General features: G+C 36.2%; 1 protein-coding gene across 7 annotated transcripts in view; it reads left to right on the plus strand.

The window, feature by feature from the left end:
* Positions 1 to 19,524, plus strand: part of LOC145670527 (uncharacterized) — a 155,750-nt gene that overhangs the window by 65,011 nt on the left and 71,215 nt on the right. For 2 of the 7 annotated variants that reach the window (XM_081739367.1, XM_081739344.1), the window contains one exon: positions 14,032 to 14,077. The exons of the other annotated variants lie outside the window; for them this stretch is intronic. In XM_081739367.1, coding sequence (XP_081595493.1) covers positions 14,041 to 14,077 — 37 coding nt within the window. In that variant the 5' untranslated portion in view covers positions 14,032 to 14,040. Of the gene's footprint in view, positions 1 to 14,031; positions 14,078 to 19,524 lie in introns of those variants that run through there. 7 annotated transcript variants of the gene reach the window in all.

Raw genomic sequence — 19,524 nt, forward strand, 5'->3', positions numbered from 1 at the left:
CATCCATTAACAAAAAAAAAAAAAAAAAAAAAAAGTTTTTTAAAAATAAAATCAAGTGTTAAACAAGCCCCAAATGCCACCCAAATTTGACCTAAAATGAAAAGAAGTAACGTGTCAAACTAGCCCCAAATCGTGGGGCTACATAGTCACCAATTTAAGTCAGAATATTTTGGTGTAAGACTTAGTGTAGGGAAACGTTATTAGTAGGGGTTTGTAGCCGAAGGTCTATTTGGTGTAACTGCATACATGCAATATAATATCGAAAATAAATACGAGAGTTATGTTCAATAAACTTTCCAAAACATGTCAAAGTACCCCCCCCCCCTTTACGGTATTGCTGTAGTTGGATGCCCTGCTCTTTCCTCATCCTTCACGCTCGCTCGACCACTTTTGAAGTGTTCAACCCACTGGTAAACACTTCGAAGGGTCAACACATTGTCCATACTTAAAGTTTTTTATAAATTTCCGCTCCGGTTACACTTTCAGACCACAAAAACGGATGACAGAACGCTGTTGTCCTTTGGTGCACACAAAGAGTGGCGCGGTCATCTTTACTTCGCAACAGCGCAAAAGGAGACTTATCACTGATTTGACAACGATGCTATCTATCATTATCGGGTGTTTTCCTGGTTTTTCTTGAACAACATGACACATTTTCACGCTGCATTGTCATTCATTTCATAAACTTAACATATCTGGCTATGAATATTCGGAGCTGCCATGTTTCTTGTTGTTAGAAACCGGATGACTTCGTATTTCACAGTCGATTGGGCACTCGATTATTTTAAGCGTGTTAACCTCATCCTATGAAGCTTACAGACTGACACCATTAACACAAATGGCGTGCACTCCATTGTACGAAGGAAATGCGAAATTTCAAGCAGTATTCACAAACGGATCTAACTTTAAAAATAAGCCTCGTACATTATTAGTTTCCTTTTGACTTACTTGATTGAAAAAAAAAAAAACTAAGGGGAGGGGTCCCTACTTTAAACGTTGCTCAAAAACGTTATATGAACTTTACTGTGTTGTAATGACAGAGATTCAATGTTTGAAGTGGTTGAAGCAAGTATACGGGGCTATGACTAAATTTACTTGAAGCACATCCCACTTTTCAACATTATTAAGTTATTAGATATGCTTGGTCATGTTGTTAAATCACGTGTACCTCTTATCGATTTTAAGCAATGCAATACTTCCTCTGTTATTTTTTCCTGTAAGGGTAGAAATGTTTCAAAATCAAGTAAGGCCAGTCTAATCACCAACCAGCAATATACGAGTCATTAATAATAACTCAAAGGAAGTTGCAAAGGAATGTGATCAAACAGAGGGTCTTTATCAACATTCTTGTCCTAGATTTGCAGCTGAATGCATACGGTACATTTCCTTCTTGAATTGCAACAGGATACATAGCATTATTTCTTGAATTGCAACCTTTTAGAACACATCAGAGTAGTGAATCAGTAGCTGGGAATGTGTTCAAAATGGTTATATTTGTTTATTTATTGCATCATATTGGTGTTTCAAACATTGTTCATTATTGTTCTCTAATATTTACACAGTATTCTTTATTGCATTGCTGTCCTTTAACGCACATCATCAGTGAATGGCTCAGTAGCTTGGAATGAATTCAAAAATGATCATTTCTTTTTTTTATTATTATTATTTATTGTGTTACATTCTTTCTTCATTACTGTTCTGTAAATATTTACGTAAGAACAATGACGTCGTACTATCTTATGTTTTAGTAGTGTGGCTCACTTTCTACATTTTTGAAGATTCTCATTGGGCCCGCAGATCGTTTTGACGTATGATTAGAGTCATACTAAGAGTGTGACTAACGCATGGTTATCATAATCTCTGATTAGCACGTAGTAGTTGACTAAGTTAATCACACTGACTAATTAACAGAGCGGACGGTATGCTGATTTAGCCTTAATAAACTTACATTATGAGAATACAAAAGCAATTAATTACCTGTATTTCTTTCCTTTCACCTCATCAGGTGAATTAACTATGAAGCAGCTATTAACCCTTTGGGGATCCCACCATGCGGGGTGTTTCATGGTACATTGCGTTATATCTCTCCTATTTGAGCTTTTTCGGCCGTTTTTTTTTTTTTTTCAAGTCCAGAGGCATTGCAGAAGACATTACGGATGGTTTCACACCTTCCTGTGTCGAGACATAGGAGTTGATGACGTCATAAGTCTAAAATTTATATTTTCGTCTAATACTTTTTTTGGGGGGGGTTATGTAAAGTATTTTTGGCGGGCTTATTTTTGCACGTAGAAGATTGAAATTTTGCACAAACATGCAGTCCACCGAGCAGTATTTACCAGATTTTTTCTTCAGATTTCTGCGTTAAAACAGGGGGAGATCCAGAGGGTCAAAAAGTTGAAAAAAGGGATATTTTTACCCAAAAATTCCCTTTTTCCTAATTTTCCCGCCTTAGATACATGATGGAGACAAGTGAATGGTACCGTCTGAAAGGCAGTTCTACTCTAAAGAGAATGATGTGCGACACATGGCCCTAGGGTAATTAGGAAAGTGTCAGGGAATTTTTATCAAAATATACTTCTGTATAGGGGAATTTTGAACATTTTCGGTACTATTTTTGTGCTGGCTTATTATTGCACCTAGAAGATTGAAATTGTGCACAAACATTCAGTCCACTGAGTAGTATTTACCAGATTTTTTCTTCAGATTTCTGCGTTAAAACAGGGGGGTACAGAGGGGCTAAACGTTTAAAAGGGAAATTTTTATCAAAAAATCCCTTTCATGGGATTTTCCCGCCTTAGATACACAATGGGGACAAGTGAATGGTACCGCCTGAAAGAAAGTTTTATTCTGAAGAGAATGATGGGCGAAACATGACCCTAGGGTAATTAGGGATGTCTCAGGGAATGTTTAAAAATTTCCCTCTGTATTCGGGAATATGGGACATTGTCGGTATATATATATATATATATATATATATATATATATATATATATATATATATATATATATATATTTTTTTTTTTTTTTTTTTGGCGGGCTTACTTTTGCACCTGGAAAATTGGAATTGTGCATAAACATTCAGCCCACCGAGTAGTATTTACCAGATTTTTTCAGATCTCTGCGTTAAAACAGGGGGGGTCCAGGGGGGCTAAAAGTTGAAAAAAGGATATTTAGAACCAAAAAATCCCGTTTTTCCTCATTTTCCCGCCTTAGATACATGATGGAGACACGTGAGTCATACCGCCTGAAAGGCAGTTCTATTCTGAAGAGAATGATGGGCGAAACGTGACCCTAGGGTAATTAGGGATGTCTCAGGAAATTTTTTACCTGAGATCATGGTGTTTTACGGTAATTTGGGGCATGGTGGGAATTCCTGATAAAATTTCTCCCGCCCTTGGTATTCAAGATAGAAACTTGAAATTTGGCACACACATTCAGTATACCAAGTACTATTTATCAGATTTTTTTAGATGGCTACGTTTACACAGGGTCGCTCCAGGGGTGCCCAAAGTGCGAGAAAAAAATTTTCCCTCCGAAATTTTCCCTTTGACATCATTTTTCCCGCTCCTAATATATGGTATGAGCATGCAAGTGATATCATTTGAAAGCCAGCTCCATTCTGAAGAGAATGAGGTATGAACCATGATCCTAGGATAAATAGTGACGATGCAGGAGCTGCTTGACTGAAAGTCTAAAAAATAGCCCAAAAACCCCGGATCTCTTAAGGGTTAAACCGAGTCTTCTACAATAGCCGAACTGTTTCTTAAAGTGAACGGTGAGAGATGAGTAGAAAATTTCCAGTTTTCTGAGGGCTATATACAACTAATCGATAAATTATGTGCCCTTATAATTACAACATAATCCTTCTATTGTCACTAATACTAATTGACTTCTACTTGTTCCCCTGTAAATACATCCATCAGAAACGAAGTTAATTATAATCCGATTTCGTAACTATTTATAAGTTGTGATGTCAAACCACAAAGGAAACATTTCGAATTTCGAATAGCATGTATTTTCATTCTTACAGCTTACTCATGTGTACGACTAGATTTCCGTACTTGCCACATTTATTATTTTTCTCAATCGAGGTATTGATAGTTATATTAGTTAATCGTACCCAAATCAACTTATTAACTAAACTCCACGCAGACTCTTAACAGCAAAAAGTGCATCCTCTTTAGTACAGAGCTAATACAACACTAAGTAATCGCGTTACTAACACGATTAACCATTTTTTTGTGGATACCGCCTATTGTCTTTAAGTTTTTCAATAAAAAGTTTAAAAAATGGGAAAGAGCGTAGCAAAGAAAATTTCAGTCGCCTATTTTAGAGCGAATTCGTCGTATCATTACTGCTTCCGTAAATTCAATTTTGTGCCACTGAAATTTGAAGGTACGTCGGTCGTAGATTGATTTTATCTGTTCCGAGCTTTTGTAAATGCAGAAGCCAGACGAAAAGTTTTCAGAGTGAAGGCAGCATTTTCGTCCAGTACTGAAGTTGGCGGAAATTATATTGATTGGTGCAGCAACTTTAGACTTCAACTCAGGCAGGTGTGGTCAGATTGGTCAGAGTGAGTTTAACGTCTGGGTAGCTGCGACGTGAAAAATAAATGGTTTCGTTTGTGTCACGTAAAGAAAGTAAGCTCTTTGAACATGCTTTATATATACACATCCTGGCACGCAAAGAGTCCAAGTGTTTATATTCCGTATTTAATTTACATGTATGATCTTTCGAGACACTTTGTTGGCGTCTTGTTTTCCAACTAAATTTCAGTGGTTCGTAAACAATTAAACATTGAGACGTTTTCTCAAGTTATTCCAGAAATATTTTCAAGCTTTTCACCAAGATTTTTGTGCTAGCTAAAACAACTAAACTACAGTATTTTTATCTTTCTTATGTCATACAGAAATGCATATACTCTTACCATAAACGACATTAATCCAAGTTTATGGTTCGAACGTATTGAAGTTTTAAAGATAATTTCTTTTCCTTGTTATCCGAGTGAGAAAGACAACATGAATAAGCCCTCCTATCATTTGTCAAAGTGTCCATCGTTTATCTTCTCATAGGCCCTATATCATTCATCCCCAGGAGGCTAAGGTGACAGTACTGCTATGTCTCTCCAGCAAGTCATGCTTCTCCAGTGTGGACCGAGATCGAGTGTGCTGGAAAGCTAATTACTTGGAGTTACGACGTTCGATGCGTTCAACCAAAGCCACTCTTCTGTAGATTTAGGTTTATGGTTTTGTGCAGAATCTTCTTGGAAGCTCCACTTTTGCTTCCTGAGCACTGTATGATCATAGTTTAGAAAAGAAAGAAAAAGCATTTTCTGATAATCTTGACACAATGTTGACCTTTTTCTTAGAAAAAGAAATTCAACTGTCATAGGATACTCTTCAGCAAACTACAATTGTACACGATGGACCTTCATACTTCTTGTGGAGTCTTCTTATGAGCATCTCGGGAACTTACAACACAATCTTGCCATTTTGTCGGTTGAAGAACTCCCCATTAATGGTAAGGATCTTTTTATGAATGGAAAGATTTACGTTACGATAAGCATGAATGTTATCTTACCTTCCTTTGCTGCTTATGCTATTTGGTAAGAAAGTTAGTACCTCTGTTCCATCTTGAAAGCATCCACTTCTAGATCGTTGTTGAGCATTGAAGAGATCCCCCGTCTTTGGAATGTGTTGCTCACGATTCACCACTGATCGCTTCCTAAAAGAATTCGGAGCTACAACTTCCTTAACGAGTCAATACTTTTTTATTGTACTTGCCCTGCCCTTTCTTGGGGACTCATCATCCACACCTCCAAACTCAGTAATCAATTTGTCAGCCTGGCAGACAAACATATTGGAATAATATTTAAGATTTTTCATCATGATACATTTCTGTTACGGCAATTTATTCTCATAAGTTCATTACTCCACTTTGTGATATACTATTAAATAAAAATAATTCTTTTGTACTAGTAAGCATCATTAATTCAGTAATTGTCATCTGCAGGGCTGTTTCCTGACCTTCATTATCATCAGAGTAAATAAATGTTATACGAGTAATGACATAGCAGTTATTTGTGAGGTATCTCGGAATTGTTTGGGCACCCTTGATTGGCTAATCGTCTCTTTCATGTTCTTAATTGGTCATTCCTTTCTTGATGGGAGAATGGGTTGGCATTATCCGTACAACTTCCTTTTACTCTGTCCACCACTTGCTGTGCCTGGTACCTACCGAAGTGTAACAATATTTGTACTAATTTGGGAGGGTTCGAACAATATTTTTGATGCATTCTTCTTCACTATTCTATAGTTGTACATTTCGTTCTTTACGAAAGAAGTTTAATCCGCTTGTTGCACATTTTTTCTTCTTCACTTTTGCTTTAAAACCAACGCATGACAAGATTTTATTCGCATGTCACAGATTTTTTCTCCCTTTATGGGCAGTGGTAATGTATGCGAATTACCATTTATAACAATACCCATCTTCGGCGCGGGAGACCTGGGTTCGATTTCCGGTAGGACTTTATATGGTTTGGATGCAGCAAACTGAAAGCCCACATCACAATGCCCTCGGGTTTGAAAAAAGACGTTAAATTTCAAACCAACGTACGTTTATTTAACATTACTACTATTGTGCTGCCAAAATGTCTTGAGCCGTGGCAAAAATGCGAACTAAGGCTTACACCCTCACACACCCACACGTTGAACCAATAAGGGTTCAGCTGTTGCTAAGCGAGAGAAAGCGAGTGGAATTCCTTCAGCCGATAGCAGCGCTTGCAACGGAAGACTAGGGATAAAGTCAATGTGGTATATTTATAGTTCATACTTAAGGAGACACTGAAATTTCTAAAATCATAAATCTATGAAGTGGGCGAAGCCTCAGCTCTTCTTGTAGTTTTTATTTTATTATTTTTTTAAATTATTAAATCCTGGCACATAGACTGCTTTTCCTTCTTGTATTTTATTTTAATTTTATGTAGTGTGTGAGTGTGTGTGTGAGTTTGTAGCACCAGCAGTTAAAGTCTGTCTGGAACTCGCCCAAGATTCGACCCCCTTTTGGCATTAATTAGAAGTAGCCGAAAAGGATCCTTTGCAAGATGGTAGTGGTTTGAGAAGTGTATTTTAAAATTAAAAAGGTGGTTTTAAAAAGAAGGAAAAAAAAGACTAATCTATTCTAGAATAGAAAATAAAGAATACAACAACTGGGTAAGCTAAAGTCACTCCCTAATTTCACAATACTGTATCTTCTAAAATATACAAATTAGAATAACATTTTCCCCCTTTTGATTATTGTGTGTCGTTACTTTTGTAAAGTTATATCACGGTGTAGCCTCCAACATATTCAACGCAAATACTATGTCCAGGTTCATCAATAGTTGAGTTTTACTTCGGTGCACTTGTTCCTTTGCGCATTCCCGTAAAAAGTAATCACATGATAAAATCTGGACTACGTGTAGGCCATTCTGTGCATTCTTGAAGATAGCCATCGTCCTGCAAAATGCTTCTAAAAGGCTAAAGTGCGGGGAAGCAATTTCTTGCATAGATGTCGCGTACGTCATCTCATGCAGAAATTCTTGGCCATACAAAGGTAACATTTTTGCTTAAAGATAGCGAAAACTAGTTGTAGCGTACCAATGTGAAGATGGCTAATAAGATGAAATTACGACTTAATATTCAAATCATAGGATGCATAAAATAGTAAAAGTAGATATTTATAACACTTGATTTTTTAGAAATATTTTTACTATATATTGTTTATAAAAATACAAATTAATACATAGACAATAAATTGTTACTGGATTAGAAATATATCTATATATTAAAATGCTAGGTTTATATGTTTGCCTCCAAAGAAAAGTTTATATATTAGTCTCCAATCCTTTCGACAATGAGATCTTGAAAATCACAAGTGCTAGAAACGTGCCGTTTTCGCTGGTCGATTCCAAATTTTTTGTGCATTGTCCAGTTCTAATTACATATTTAATCTAATTCAATATTTTTAAAAAAACGTGCCCATTATTTATTAAATTTTTCAGGGGTACACTGGAAGTATTGAAGTTTTAAGAAAATAAACCATCATATCCTATGAGTTATACGTTCCAACACAACATAGTTTTATACAGGGGTTGTATGTCTCTCAGGCGTTTGTTTCATGGCCAGATGATAATGAAAAACGAAGGATAACAATTTCTCCAGGCTAAGATGAATCTTTATTGTTTGGAATGTTTTGCCCAATGAACATCATAGACTATATCATTAACATTATAATTAATTGTGTGTGTAATATATTTGCTTATTACACACTGCATGCAAGAAGAAAGAAAACACTAATCATACATGAATTAGAAACCCCAACCGGAAGTAGGTTTAATCTTGCTAACCGTGCGAGATGTTGAAAAAATAATCGAAAAAATCTTCCCTTTATGGTACCCCTTGCCGATTTGTATCAAGATGTCTTTCACTTCTGCCTGTAAAGGGACATGTACAGAGTAGTGCTGTCGAATTTTTGTGACATTTGCTATTTTCGTTTTTTTTAGAAAACCGGTTTTCTGAAACCGAAAACCGAAACCGCAAAAGCAGATTTCCAAACGGAAACCGCCCGAAACCTTGTTTACGGTTTTATAAGCGAAACCATGTTTGTGTTTTCAAAGCAGAAACAATGTTTGCTGTTTTTAATTACACCTTTTAACAATTGTGAAAGCATGTATCATTCGAGACAGTTGTATTGATTTATATATGTGTTATAACATTATTTTTATTTGCTCCAAGAGAATGTAGGTTCACCTAGTATATATTACAATCTGTAATAGATTTTTCTCCTTCAAAATATCTACTTGTTTCTTGTAAGTTGGTCACTCCTGAATTGAACCAATGAAGGTCAACTCAATAGAAACAGGTTTCACTGCGTAGTTTATATTTTTTTTTAAAAAAATGCAATGGTTTATTTTATGGAACTTGAATAAATTTTAGGTTGAGTTTAAAATTAATATTTTTTTTTATTTTCCCTTTTTCAATATTTTATATATAATAATAACTTATTGTACTTATCCTTAAATCCAGCATGAACTATCGTAATACTTATCATATTTAAATTAACAGTGAAAGCTAGTGTATGAAAACAAATTTATATGTTTTGAGGTGTATTTCCAAGAACGTATTAAAAAAAAAAAAAACTTTTTGTTGGAGTGATCTTATTGATATTCGAAACAGTTCAAAATTTGATATCCAATACGTAAGTAGAATCTTGGACTGGTTCGAGCATCAAAAACGACAAATATTTAAATAATATTACCAACTGTAAGTTACGAGTTATATAGCCGACATTAAGAGTTGACAAAACAGTTTTTTTTTTAAACTTGAACTAGTTGTTACACTCAAACCTTTAGCCCTCTGTATACTATATAGATTAATATCGTGCTTAATTAAGAACTTTAATCAGTGATGCCAACCTGAAATTTTATAAAATCCATCTAGAGAGGTAGAAATTCCCATTTTGCTTTTGAATTTCCCATATTACAAAATTTATAAAATGTGGAAAGTGGAATTTCATGTCACTTACTTTCTTCTTCAATATACAAACTTTCTGCCTTAATCAAATAATTTCTGAATAATTTAAAATAGTTAATTAAAAATGGTGACGGAAACAAGTACATTTTGTTGTTACAACCTTACTATTTCTATTATGCTTTTGTGTCGTAATATTCGACGGCATATAAGAAAACTAAACAAGACAAACTTCATTGTTCAATAATTTTGTGTGGGACGTTTGGGAGTTTATTATTTCTTGTTTGATATTTTAAAAAAACGCATACCAGAGTTGTTAATAAGTTTCTTGGTGCTTGTTTTTGAGATTCTGAAGTCACTGTATAAATCGCTTCCATAATAACATAATTTTACAGTAACAAAATCCGACAATTAGCACTGATTCCACGTTTATTGAAGACTTAGTAGTCTACTTCCAGCCCAGAGAGAATTTTATTGGCGTCAATGAAGTAAATGTATGGAAAATCCTATATATGCTACCAATTTCTACGAAAATTCCCTTTATCCCTAGTTTAGATATTGTTAACAAATCCCACAAAATGGGATTTTCCCCCACTGGTTAGCATCACTGCCTTAATTTTGTACTTAAAAAAAAAGTTTACCTACCAACCAGCATGCGATTACATCAAATTTAATGCTCAAAATATGGTTAGGACCCTTGTTCACCATTATCCATTTTCAAATAATTAAATTGAAACAAAACAGTTTTTAAGTGATGATCACAATAGTTTAAATCTAAAAACTATATGCATTGTAGTGACATCTATTGGCATAAGGCATGCAGGCAGTGACATCTATTAGTTTGACTGTTTATTATTATAAATTTGCATTATGTATAGACTGAAATAATTTGGAATTGTAAATAGGGTTGCAGAGTTCATAGTTGAAAACCTACGAAAAACTGAAATTTTGAAGAGGAGAAATTGGATTATGCCCAAGGATCTTATAAAATATAGGATCTGCCCTTGCAAGAAAATCTTGAAGCCATACGTCACAGTTTCGCTACCCCTACTCTGCCCACTCTGCCCAATAGGATCGCAATGTTTTGAGCCATCAATGATGGCGGAAACGAAAGTAGCCAATCAGACGATGCAAGAAACGAGACTAGCCAATCAGACTTGGCGATGCTCGGTTGTTTTTTGGTTTCATTGATTTAATAGAATGAAGATACATATGGGCAGATCCTCTACTTTATAACATCCCTTATTATGTCATTGTGAATAGCTCTCTGTCATTATCTAATGCTTTTAGTCCAATACAGTAGCTTTGCCGTGAGTATTACAGGTGATACACACGGCGTGTTCCGCTTACGTTTTGTGTATCATTTCTGATACACAACGAACGTTCTTTTCGTCGTCACGTGTATACGATCTGATACATCTTATCTGTAGTCAGGGCGCTGGAAAATCATATTGCACCAGTAATTCTGGCGTCAATTGAATACTTTCCTTTAAGTAGGTATTTCCCCTACGCTTCGTGTATCATTTCTGATACACTTCAACTTGGTGCTGACTCTAAAATTTACAAAAGAAAAAGTACTCTGGCGATCAATATATTAACTGTCCTACGTCCTCATTACGTCTAGCAGCAAGAATCAAAGTCCCCCGGCAGGAGGTCATGTGGTTCGGATCCAACGTTAATCAGTAGGTTCACGTCTCATATAGCCTCACTGCTGAAAGGGACTTTAAACTGAAAATTATATCAAATCTAACAGGAAGTTATTGTTCTTGTACGGTACGTATTTGTCAATACATACTGTAATTTTTCAAAAGACACGTTTCGTAAATGTATTGAGCAATAACATTTCCATGAATTTTAAAAATCTTGCAAATTCGTTCCTGAAAGCTTAGAAAGTGAGAGAAAGATTACATTTCAGTGAATGGAATTTCAGTAATTTAGACAGGAAATGAACATACATTTTTCTTGACGTGTGATTGACTAACGTAGTATAACTTCGTTTCACTATCTTGTGAGGCCTAGCGGTTGACTACTCGTTTGTTTCCCTTATCTAACATATACGTATTAAGTAGGGTCCTATAGGATTTGCATAGTGCCCTTATTTATTAGCGGTATTATAATGCAAATTTTTGCATAAAGTCCTTGAAAAAAACTCCTGAGAAATCCTTTATTATGATTATTACTTTGTAAAGCTTGTAGCGTTTTGTCGAGCAAGCACATACTGTACTCCCAACTTCAGCTCAGATCGTGTGTTGTGATTAGCACGTCGTCCTTGTTTTGATGTCGCCACAAGGATGGAGACTACAATTATCGGTTCCTTCAAGGCCACTCATGTCGTATGGCTCATTTCTCGTATGAAGTTATTATGTCCTTCGCTATTAACGTTTCGTTTGCTCTTAAACATAAAATCAAGGTTAATAAATATGTAGGGTTTGGAAAACTTTGAGTTATTATATTCAATGACTATATGTAGACTAATGTTTTAACTTTTAAAAAATATCCTGGAGAGCAAATCTTACTCGCGTCATGAACTCGTACGAGCGTACTACATTGTACAAGTTGTAGTTTGCGTTTATGCATTTCATGGTATCATTAACACAATTTGTCCTCGACACTCAATCTATTGATGGTGCACGACAATGATGCCAACCTAAAACATTATGAAATCCCATGTCGAGAGGCAAAACATCCAAATTTTACGTATGAATTTCCCACGTTATATTAATTAAAAGTACGCTATAATATTAAAAATTAAATTTCTCTGTGTTATTCACTTTTTACAATATCTAAATGAATAAGCTGTAAATTTCGATCTTCTCGAAAACTCCCATACATGCTACTTTTTATCCCTTTCCAAGAAAATAAGGTCAAAAGCTCCCATGACATGGGATTTTTCCCACAGGTTGGCATCACTGGTGCACGATCCTCTTAGCCCCAAATTTTGAGCCTGGGGGATCATTCCGAACAAGTCTTCGCAAAAATTCTGCGTACCGCAACGCGAGTTAAAAAAAAAAAATAAGTCATTATATTTGCGTGTATTGACGCAAACCGTCAGCGGATGTACCTCCTGTAGGTAGGAAGAGGGAATACCTGATTAACCCTGTCCCCTTGAGCAGTATACGCAGAAATAAAAATTTACCATGTTAAACTAAGTATCCGAACATTTGAAATGATATGAACTTGGGAGTTTGAACCCTCCTTCCCTTGAAGGAATTCGGCGTACGTTATTGAGCGTACGTAACTTAACCTAAAGATCTTTGTAAATTCTTATTGACTTTTTTTCTTTCCTTTTTAAATATCGACAAAGAACAGTATCAAAAATTTACGCTCCGTATCCGTCTACTACAGAGAAAGTACTTATCCAATAAGGTCCAATGAATTTGAGGCATTGCTTTTTCCTAAGTAATTTCACCGCTCATCAAGTTAAATTCGCCCGAAATTAGCAATAACTCAAAGGAGGACACTTAAAAATTTGCAATGTAAGAACTTTCTAGCATTGAGAGCCTGTCATACTAAAAATAATACAAAATTCACAATTTTTCACTAAAAATAATACAAAATTCACCATTTTTCTTTTGCTTGTTTTTCATAAGTGAAAGGAGATAATGAAATGCAGCTTACTACAATCATACATAACGTTATTCTACAATAGAAAATATAAACCTGAATAATTTTCAGTGTTGCCAGAATAACGATTCCCCCAAAATCTAAGTTGAGGCAGAGAGGCTAGAGGAACGAACTCCAAATGCATTTGATTACATATCGTGTTATCTTGGAATCCTGTGAACAACTTTTTAAATAATAGTTGTATTTAGTGTGTAATAAGCAAAATAGTTTTAACATACAATTATTAAAATTAAATAATAATACTATTTAAAAATTGACTATTACAATTGACTATTGACTATTATAATACTATTTAAAAAGTAGTTCACAGGATACCAAAACAACATGATACGTAATCAAATGCAGTTGAGTTCGTTCCTCTAGTCGCTACCTTAGAGTTAGGAGGAAATGTTATTCTGGCAGCACTGTAATTTCTATGGATGCCAACACTGAAAACTCTTCAGGTTCATATTTTCTGTTGTAGAATAACATTATCTATGATTGTGGTAAGTTGCATTTCATTATCTCCTTTTATTTATGAAAAACAGAAGAAAAAGGGTAAAAATTTGTATTATTTTCAGTATGTCAGGCTTTTAAGTATTAGAATAAAATATGGTAATTTATTTTCCCATTATTTTGAAGTTTGTAGAAAGAAGTAAATCTAGAGATCGCCTAATGAAAAATTTATATTATTTATTATTGAAAATCGTCACACAATCCAGAGCTTTGCGGAAGGACGGAATTCTTTAGACGTATATAGTAAACGTTAAAAGGGGAAACAATCTTATTTCGGAAGTATATAGAATACCGTTGTAGTAATGAATTATTATTAATTAGAGTCAATAAACTTCTGTATATAGCTGATAAATTCCTTTCGCAGTTTTAAAATATAACTGTAATGTGTTCTTTTCTTTTCAAGTCCACTGTGATGATAAGCAATTCTCTTTCACCGGCTGCTTCAGAAGGTACTTGTACAGGACTTGATGTATTTGGTTGTGTATTTGGCTGTGCTCCATTTATTATTATTTTCATTTTTCCTTTCATAGTTAAGAGGAAGTCGCAGTAGAGTGCGTGTATAGTCATGAACTTAAGTTTATATCCTTCCTGTACATGCTTTTTTGTCATGACTTTCTTTGGCTTACAGAAAACATTAGTCTCTCTCTCCGCGATGCCGAAAACTGTTGACGAAATTCGGATGTTCCCAATATTTGTTTTTTTTTCTCTCTCTCTCCAAAACTACTGATAAAGATATATTATGTGAATAGTCAAGGATTCTTACACTCTAGCAGAGCACAATAGGGCTAACAATCGGAAACAACAGTCTAACATTCGGTTAACGTATTTTTCAACTTTATTTATGCAATTCCCAACTATTAGCCGACCACTAGCCAACGTGAGCCCTATCAAGTGTGCTGCTAAAGCAGTAGGAAGTTGAGATTTAAAATTTCAGGGGTCGGGAAAACGTAGTTCTTCCCTTTAATGGAGAAAGATGTGCTTGAAAGATAGTGCTGAATAGGGGACAGTCTACAAACGAACCAGCAGAACCATGCCCCGTCGAAGGGGTTAAAAAGAAGACAATTTTTGAAAGAGAGGAAGAAAGCAGAAGAATGCAGAAAGTGTGGGCTATGGGAGATGGGTACCCCTGGATTATTGCATATATATAATGAAAACAAACTGCACGTGCATGATCGGTTACATTGTAAACATATTAAAGGTGCCACTGTGGTATGCAACGTGTTTCGAAGGTTTAACTCTCTCTTGAGCAAGATATATGAAAGTACGGATTTATTATACTAAGATATGTATACAAACACCTGGAATTATATGAAGTTGTGAACTTGAACTTACCTTCTTTCGTTAGGGAACATTTGAGTATGTTACTGAAAGGCACTAAACAAAGGTTTTTAGGTCCCGACCCTCATCAACAACTCATTGACCGAATGTGGATGGGAGTGTAAAAGCTACAGAGGAAGATACGATGGACCAGTCACACTAGATTGCGGTTCGCATTAGATTGCCGAAATCAAGCAGTGTCTACAGTGATTGCGACAACTCGTGAAGCCTGGGTTCTACACCAATTATGCCTTGTCTCACGCATGGTGCAACCAGGGTTAGAAAAAACCCGGGTATTTTTGAAAAAGTCCAACCCACCTGGGTCCATGTGGGTTTTTTCGGGTATTTTCGGGTTTAATTGGGTTTTTTCGAAATATTTCAATGTCTTTGGGGTAAAAGTGTTCAAATTTGATTTATATTTCAAGATTGTCATTGTCGCAACTTGGAACAATATTCTGTTCACTACTGTTTAGAAAAAAAATGTCCGCCATTTTGAAATTTTATATTGAATCGCCGAGAAAATCTACACTGCAAATTTAGAACGTCTTGCTTCTATCCTCAATATTTAAACTTAAAAGTCCGAAAATTGCACCCTGTAGCGTGAATACCCTCTAGTTGAAAAATGACCGCCGTTTTTAAATTTTACGTTGGATGGCCGCCAAAAAAATATATAGCTAATTTAGTGTGTCTCGTGCTTCTACTCTGAAAATTTCTATTCAAAAGACCCAAAATTGCGCCTTGTGTGGATACCCGCTATTTTGAAAAAAAAAAAAAATGCCGCTATTTTGAAAATTTACGTTGGTATGCCGCAAAAATCTATACAGGAAATTTAGTGTGTCTCGTGCTTGCACCCTGAAAATTTAAGACCGAAAGTTGTACCCTGTAATGTGTGTATGGTACAGGCAGACAAACGAACAAGTGTAGATCATGTCATCCCAGGAGCCTTAGTAACGTTCGCCAAATATGAATACCAAATATATTAATTTAAAACAAAGATATTCATGGCAAATATTTTACAGCGTAAAATAAATGGTTTTGTTTTTGAAGTTCACTTTCTATACTTTGTGCGTTCAATTACGGGAATTTCCCTAGCATTGGCAAGCGGTTCTTTCCTGAAAATGAATTTAAAACAATTAACAGAGATAATTCAAATTTTATAAAGTAAGTTTTTCAAACTGCCTTAAATGAAATTAAATATCTTTCAACTTAAAATAAATAATTTTATTGTAGAAGTATTCACTTCCGATGCTTTGTGCATTCAATTGCGGGAATTTCCCGAGCACTTGTTTCACGACGTGTTTTCACCGAAAATTTAGCTTTCTTCACTGTACATCGACACTTCCACTAGTACGGAAGTTTGAATTCAGCACTTGAAATAGTAGAGTTACATACAGGGTCGTATCCAGAAGTAGTAGGACTGATTTTTTTCCCGCGCGCGCGGAGCAATGTAGGGGGGGGGGGCTGTAAGGGCGGATGTTATGGAGGGGAACCTTGGGAACAGGTGTCGGTCGGCGGCAGTCGCCTGCGTGCGTTAGTTGAGTGTGGACCATTGTGTTAGTGACCTCCTGCTGTGACGTCTCGTCGTCAGTTGCGATGGAGCGAAATTTGGAGCAACGGTACGCCATCAAGTTTTGCGTCAAACTGGGAAAATCAGCGACCGAAACCAAGGACATACTTACGCAGGCCTACAAGGAGGATACCATTAGCCGCACAATCACCTCGTAAAAAGAAGGCCAGAATGTGGAAATCGAAAGTGAAATCGATGTTGATTCCATTTATTGACCGTCGTGGCATTGTCCGTAAGGAGTTTGTACCTCCTGGACAGAGTGTAAATGCAAGATTTTACGTGGAAGTGCTCACACGGCTGCGAAATCGGATCACACGCGTGCGACCAGACCTGGTGGGGAAATGGAAGCTCCACCATGACAACGGCGCGTGGATTGTGAGGGATCTCCTGACCAAATTCGGCGTTTCCACGTTGCCTCATCCCCCTACAGCCCTGATATGGCATCGCCGTACTTCTTCATGTTCCCCCGTATCAAGAGGCAGCTCAAGGGGCATCGTTTCGACTCGGTGGAAGCGGTCCAAGCGGCGACGACGAGGGCGCTGAACGGCATCCCGGAGGACGACTTCCAGAAGGCCTTCGCGACCTGGAAGGCTCGCTACCAGAAGTGTGTGAATGCCCAAGGGGCCTATTTTGAAGAGTATTAAGTCAATGTACCAAAATGTTCAATATTTTAAAAAATAATAATAATCAGTCGCACTACGTCTGGATACGACCCTGTAATCTTCGAGCATTAAGCTTCTTAAATCTGACAAGAATTTTTACGCTATTGCTGGTGTTATTCTACAGAATGCTAATTTGAAGAGTAGCAACTAATGACGGAACTACACTACTCTTGTTGGAAAACAAACTTTTACGTAAGAATACTTGTGTTACCATCAAATGTATGAAATAATACAAATGTATTTACATATTTACTGCTGGTACAGGCACCTCTGGCCTTAAACTCGTCAAATGTATGGGGGTAACGTCACCGAGTCGGCGAGCACACTATTCACGGAAAGTATTTTCTAAAATATAAAATTTCATATTTTACTTCAAGTAGGCTATAAACACAATCCGTACATTAATTTGTTCTATAATTATCTCAAGCTAAAGTAAGCTTTTTTATCCGTTCAGTGCATTCAGAACTTTATATAGGTCTAACGTTGAATGTTGTATACTTTAACATGAAAGCATCTAATTCGCCCAAGGAAAGTCCAAGATCTGATAAAAATCACTTTAAATGTGATCACCTTAGTTGTACCAATAATATACTAACAAAAAAGTCAAAAACCCAGGTGGGTTTTAAAGTGGGTTTTTTCAGGTGGGTCCAGCCCGAAAAAACCCGGCGGGTTTTTTCGGGCTGGGCCCACTTCGGCAAACCCTGGGTGCAACGGAAGAATTCGATACGATTCGCAGAGCTGTCGTCCGAACACATACTTGAGAAAAAGTGAAACAACGGAAGTGCACCGACAACGTTGCCAAACTTATAAGACATGGCGAACGAGCGACAGAAAGATAATAGCACTTAACGAACTATAACACGAACACTAACAAATTATTTGAATTAAACACTAACAATAATAATAGCAAAAATATAAAACAACAACAAAAATAAATAAAATGAAAGTTAATGGCAACGTGGCAGCACTGTACCTTCAGGAGATGTTCTCCATATAGCGCGAGAGACGACACTGGCAAAAATTCATGAATGGTGGTTGACGACCGGAACACACTCGATATTGAAATTGGTAGATCGAGGTCAAGCTTCACGACTCCGTGCCATCTCTATAATCCGCTCAGTCTTTGAGTGGGTAACGATTGAGAAGAAAACAGATGACATTGACAGTGTAGCATTCAGTCAGTACCATGATGATAGTTGGGGAGCTACCGGAGAAAGGTAAACAAACAGCAAATGGGAATAACGATGTGCTAGCCCTACATACAACATCAGTATATCTTACTGCTTGGCTCAAACTCTCCCAGGCGCAACCAGGGAGTTCAGTGCAGATTTTAATTTAGAGAGAAAAGATTGGTTGGAGGATGTGTTATGCTTAATGATTGAATGTTATTACGGAAAAACGTGTAGCTTAATCTACGCACAAAAGTAGAGTTTAATCTGGAAAGTTATGAATATGACCAGCAGAAAGTCACTGCAAAGTAACCTGTATAATAATAATAACAATAATATAAATAATTGAATTGTGAAATTGTAGAAGTCTTGGTTAGCAGGATGTATCGTGAAACAATGTCAAATAAGGAAGTATCAGGATACCATCTCTTTCTAGATCCTGGTTGTACTGGTTTCACATTCCATGATTGGTCTTTGCCAGATAAGTCATCAACAGGCGAGTTTATGACTGAAACCAAATGATATTAACGAGAATCCGTTTAAATAAGGATTTCAGTTGAGTTGTAGCATAGTGCTAGACTATTATGGTATCCAGTTTTGATTTTGATTACTTTTCCGTTATTTAAAAGGAAAAAAAAAAACCTATTGCGACTTCCTCGTAATACTGTGTGCTCTGTTTAAAACGTAGGGGAGTTTAAATAAGGCTATCGTCTGTAATGCTTCTCATTTACTTTCGTTTACAACCCATTCTAGAAATATCTTTTTTAATTTAATGCTTTCCTAAAGAAGCTTTAGCATTTATAGCTCTCTTTGGTTGATGTGGAGTGTTTCTGGTTGCCAGCTGTCTTAAGCTTTGCACTTTCTTCGCTAAATTCTCGTATTTTAATGTTAAACTTCAAGGTTTGTTAGGGACACGGAAAGTTAAAGCATCTAACTTTCATATATAGTTCACTGAAATTAAATTGATCAAAAATTCACGTCGAAATTACAGAAAACTCTTCACCTACTTCAAGCGACAGACACTTAAAAAGAAAATTGAATAAGAAAGCGGACAGAGAGATGGCGTGGGTCAATGAAAAGTTGACCCACGACCCACCAAAATCCATCGTCATCAACTCTGACTCATGATCCACACCCTTGCTCTCCACTTGCAATAAAACAAAGCTGTAAAATTATCACTC

The sequence above is a fragment of the Thermobia domestica genome, chromosome 2 (genome assembly GCF_964235325.1).
Source record: "Thermobia domestica chromosome 2, izTheDome1.hap1.1, whole genome shotgun sequence".
NCBI lineage: Eukaryota > Metazoa > Arthropoda > Insecta > Zygentoma > Lepismatidae > Thermobia > Thermobia domestica.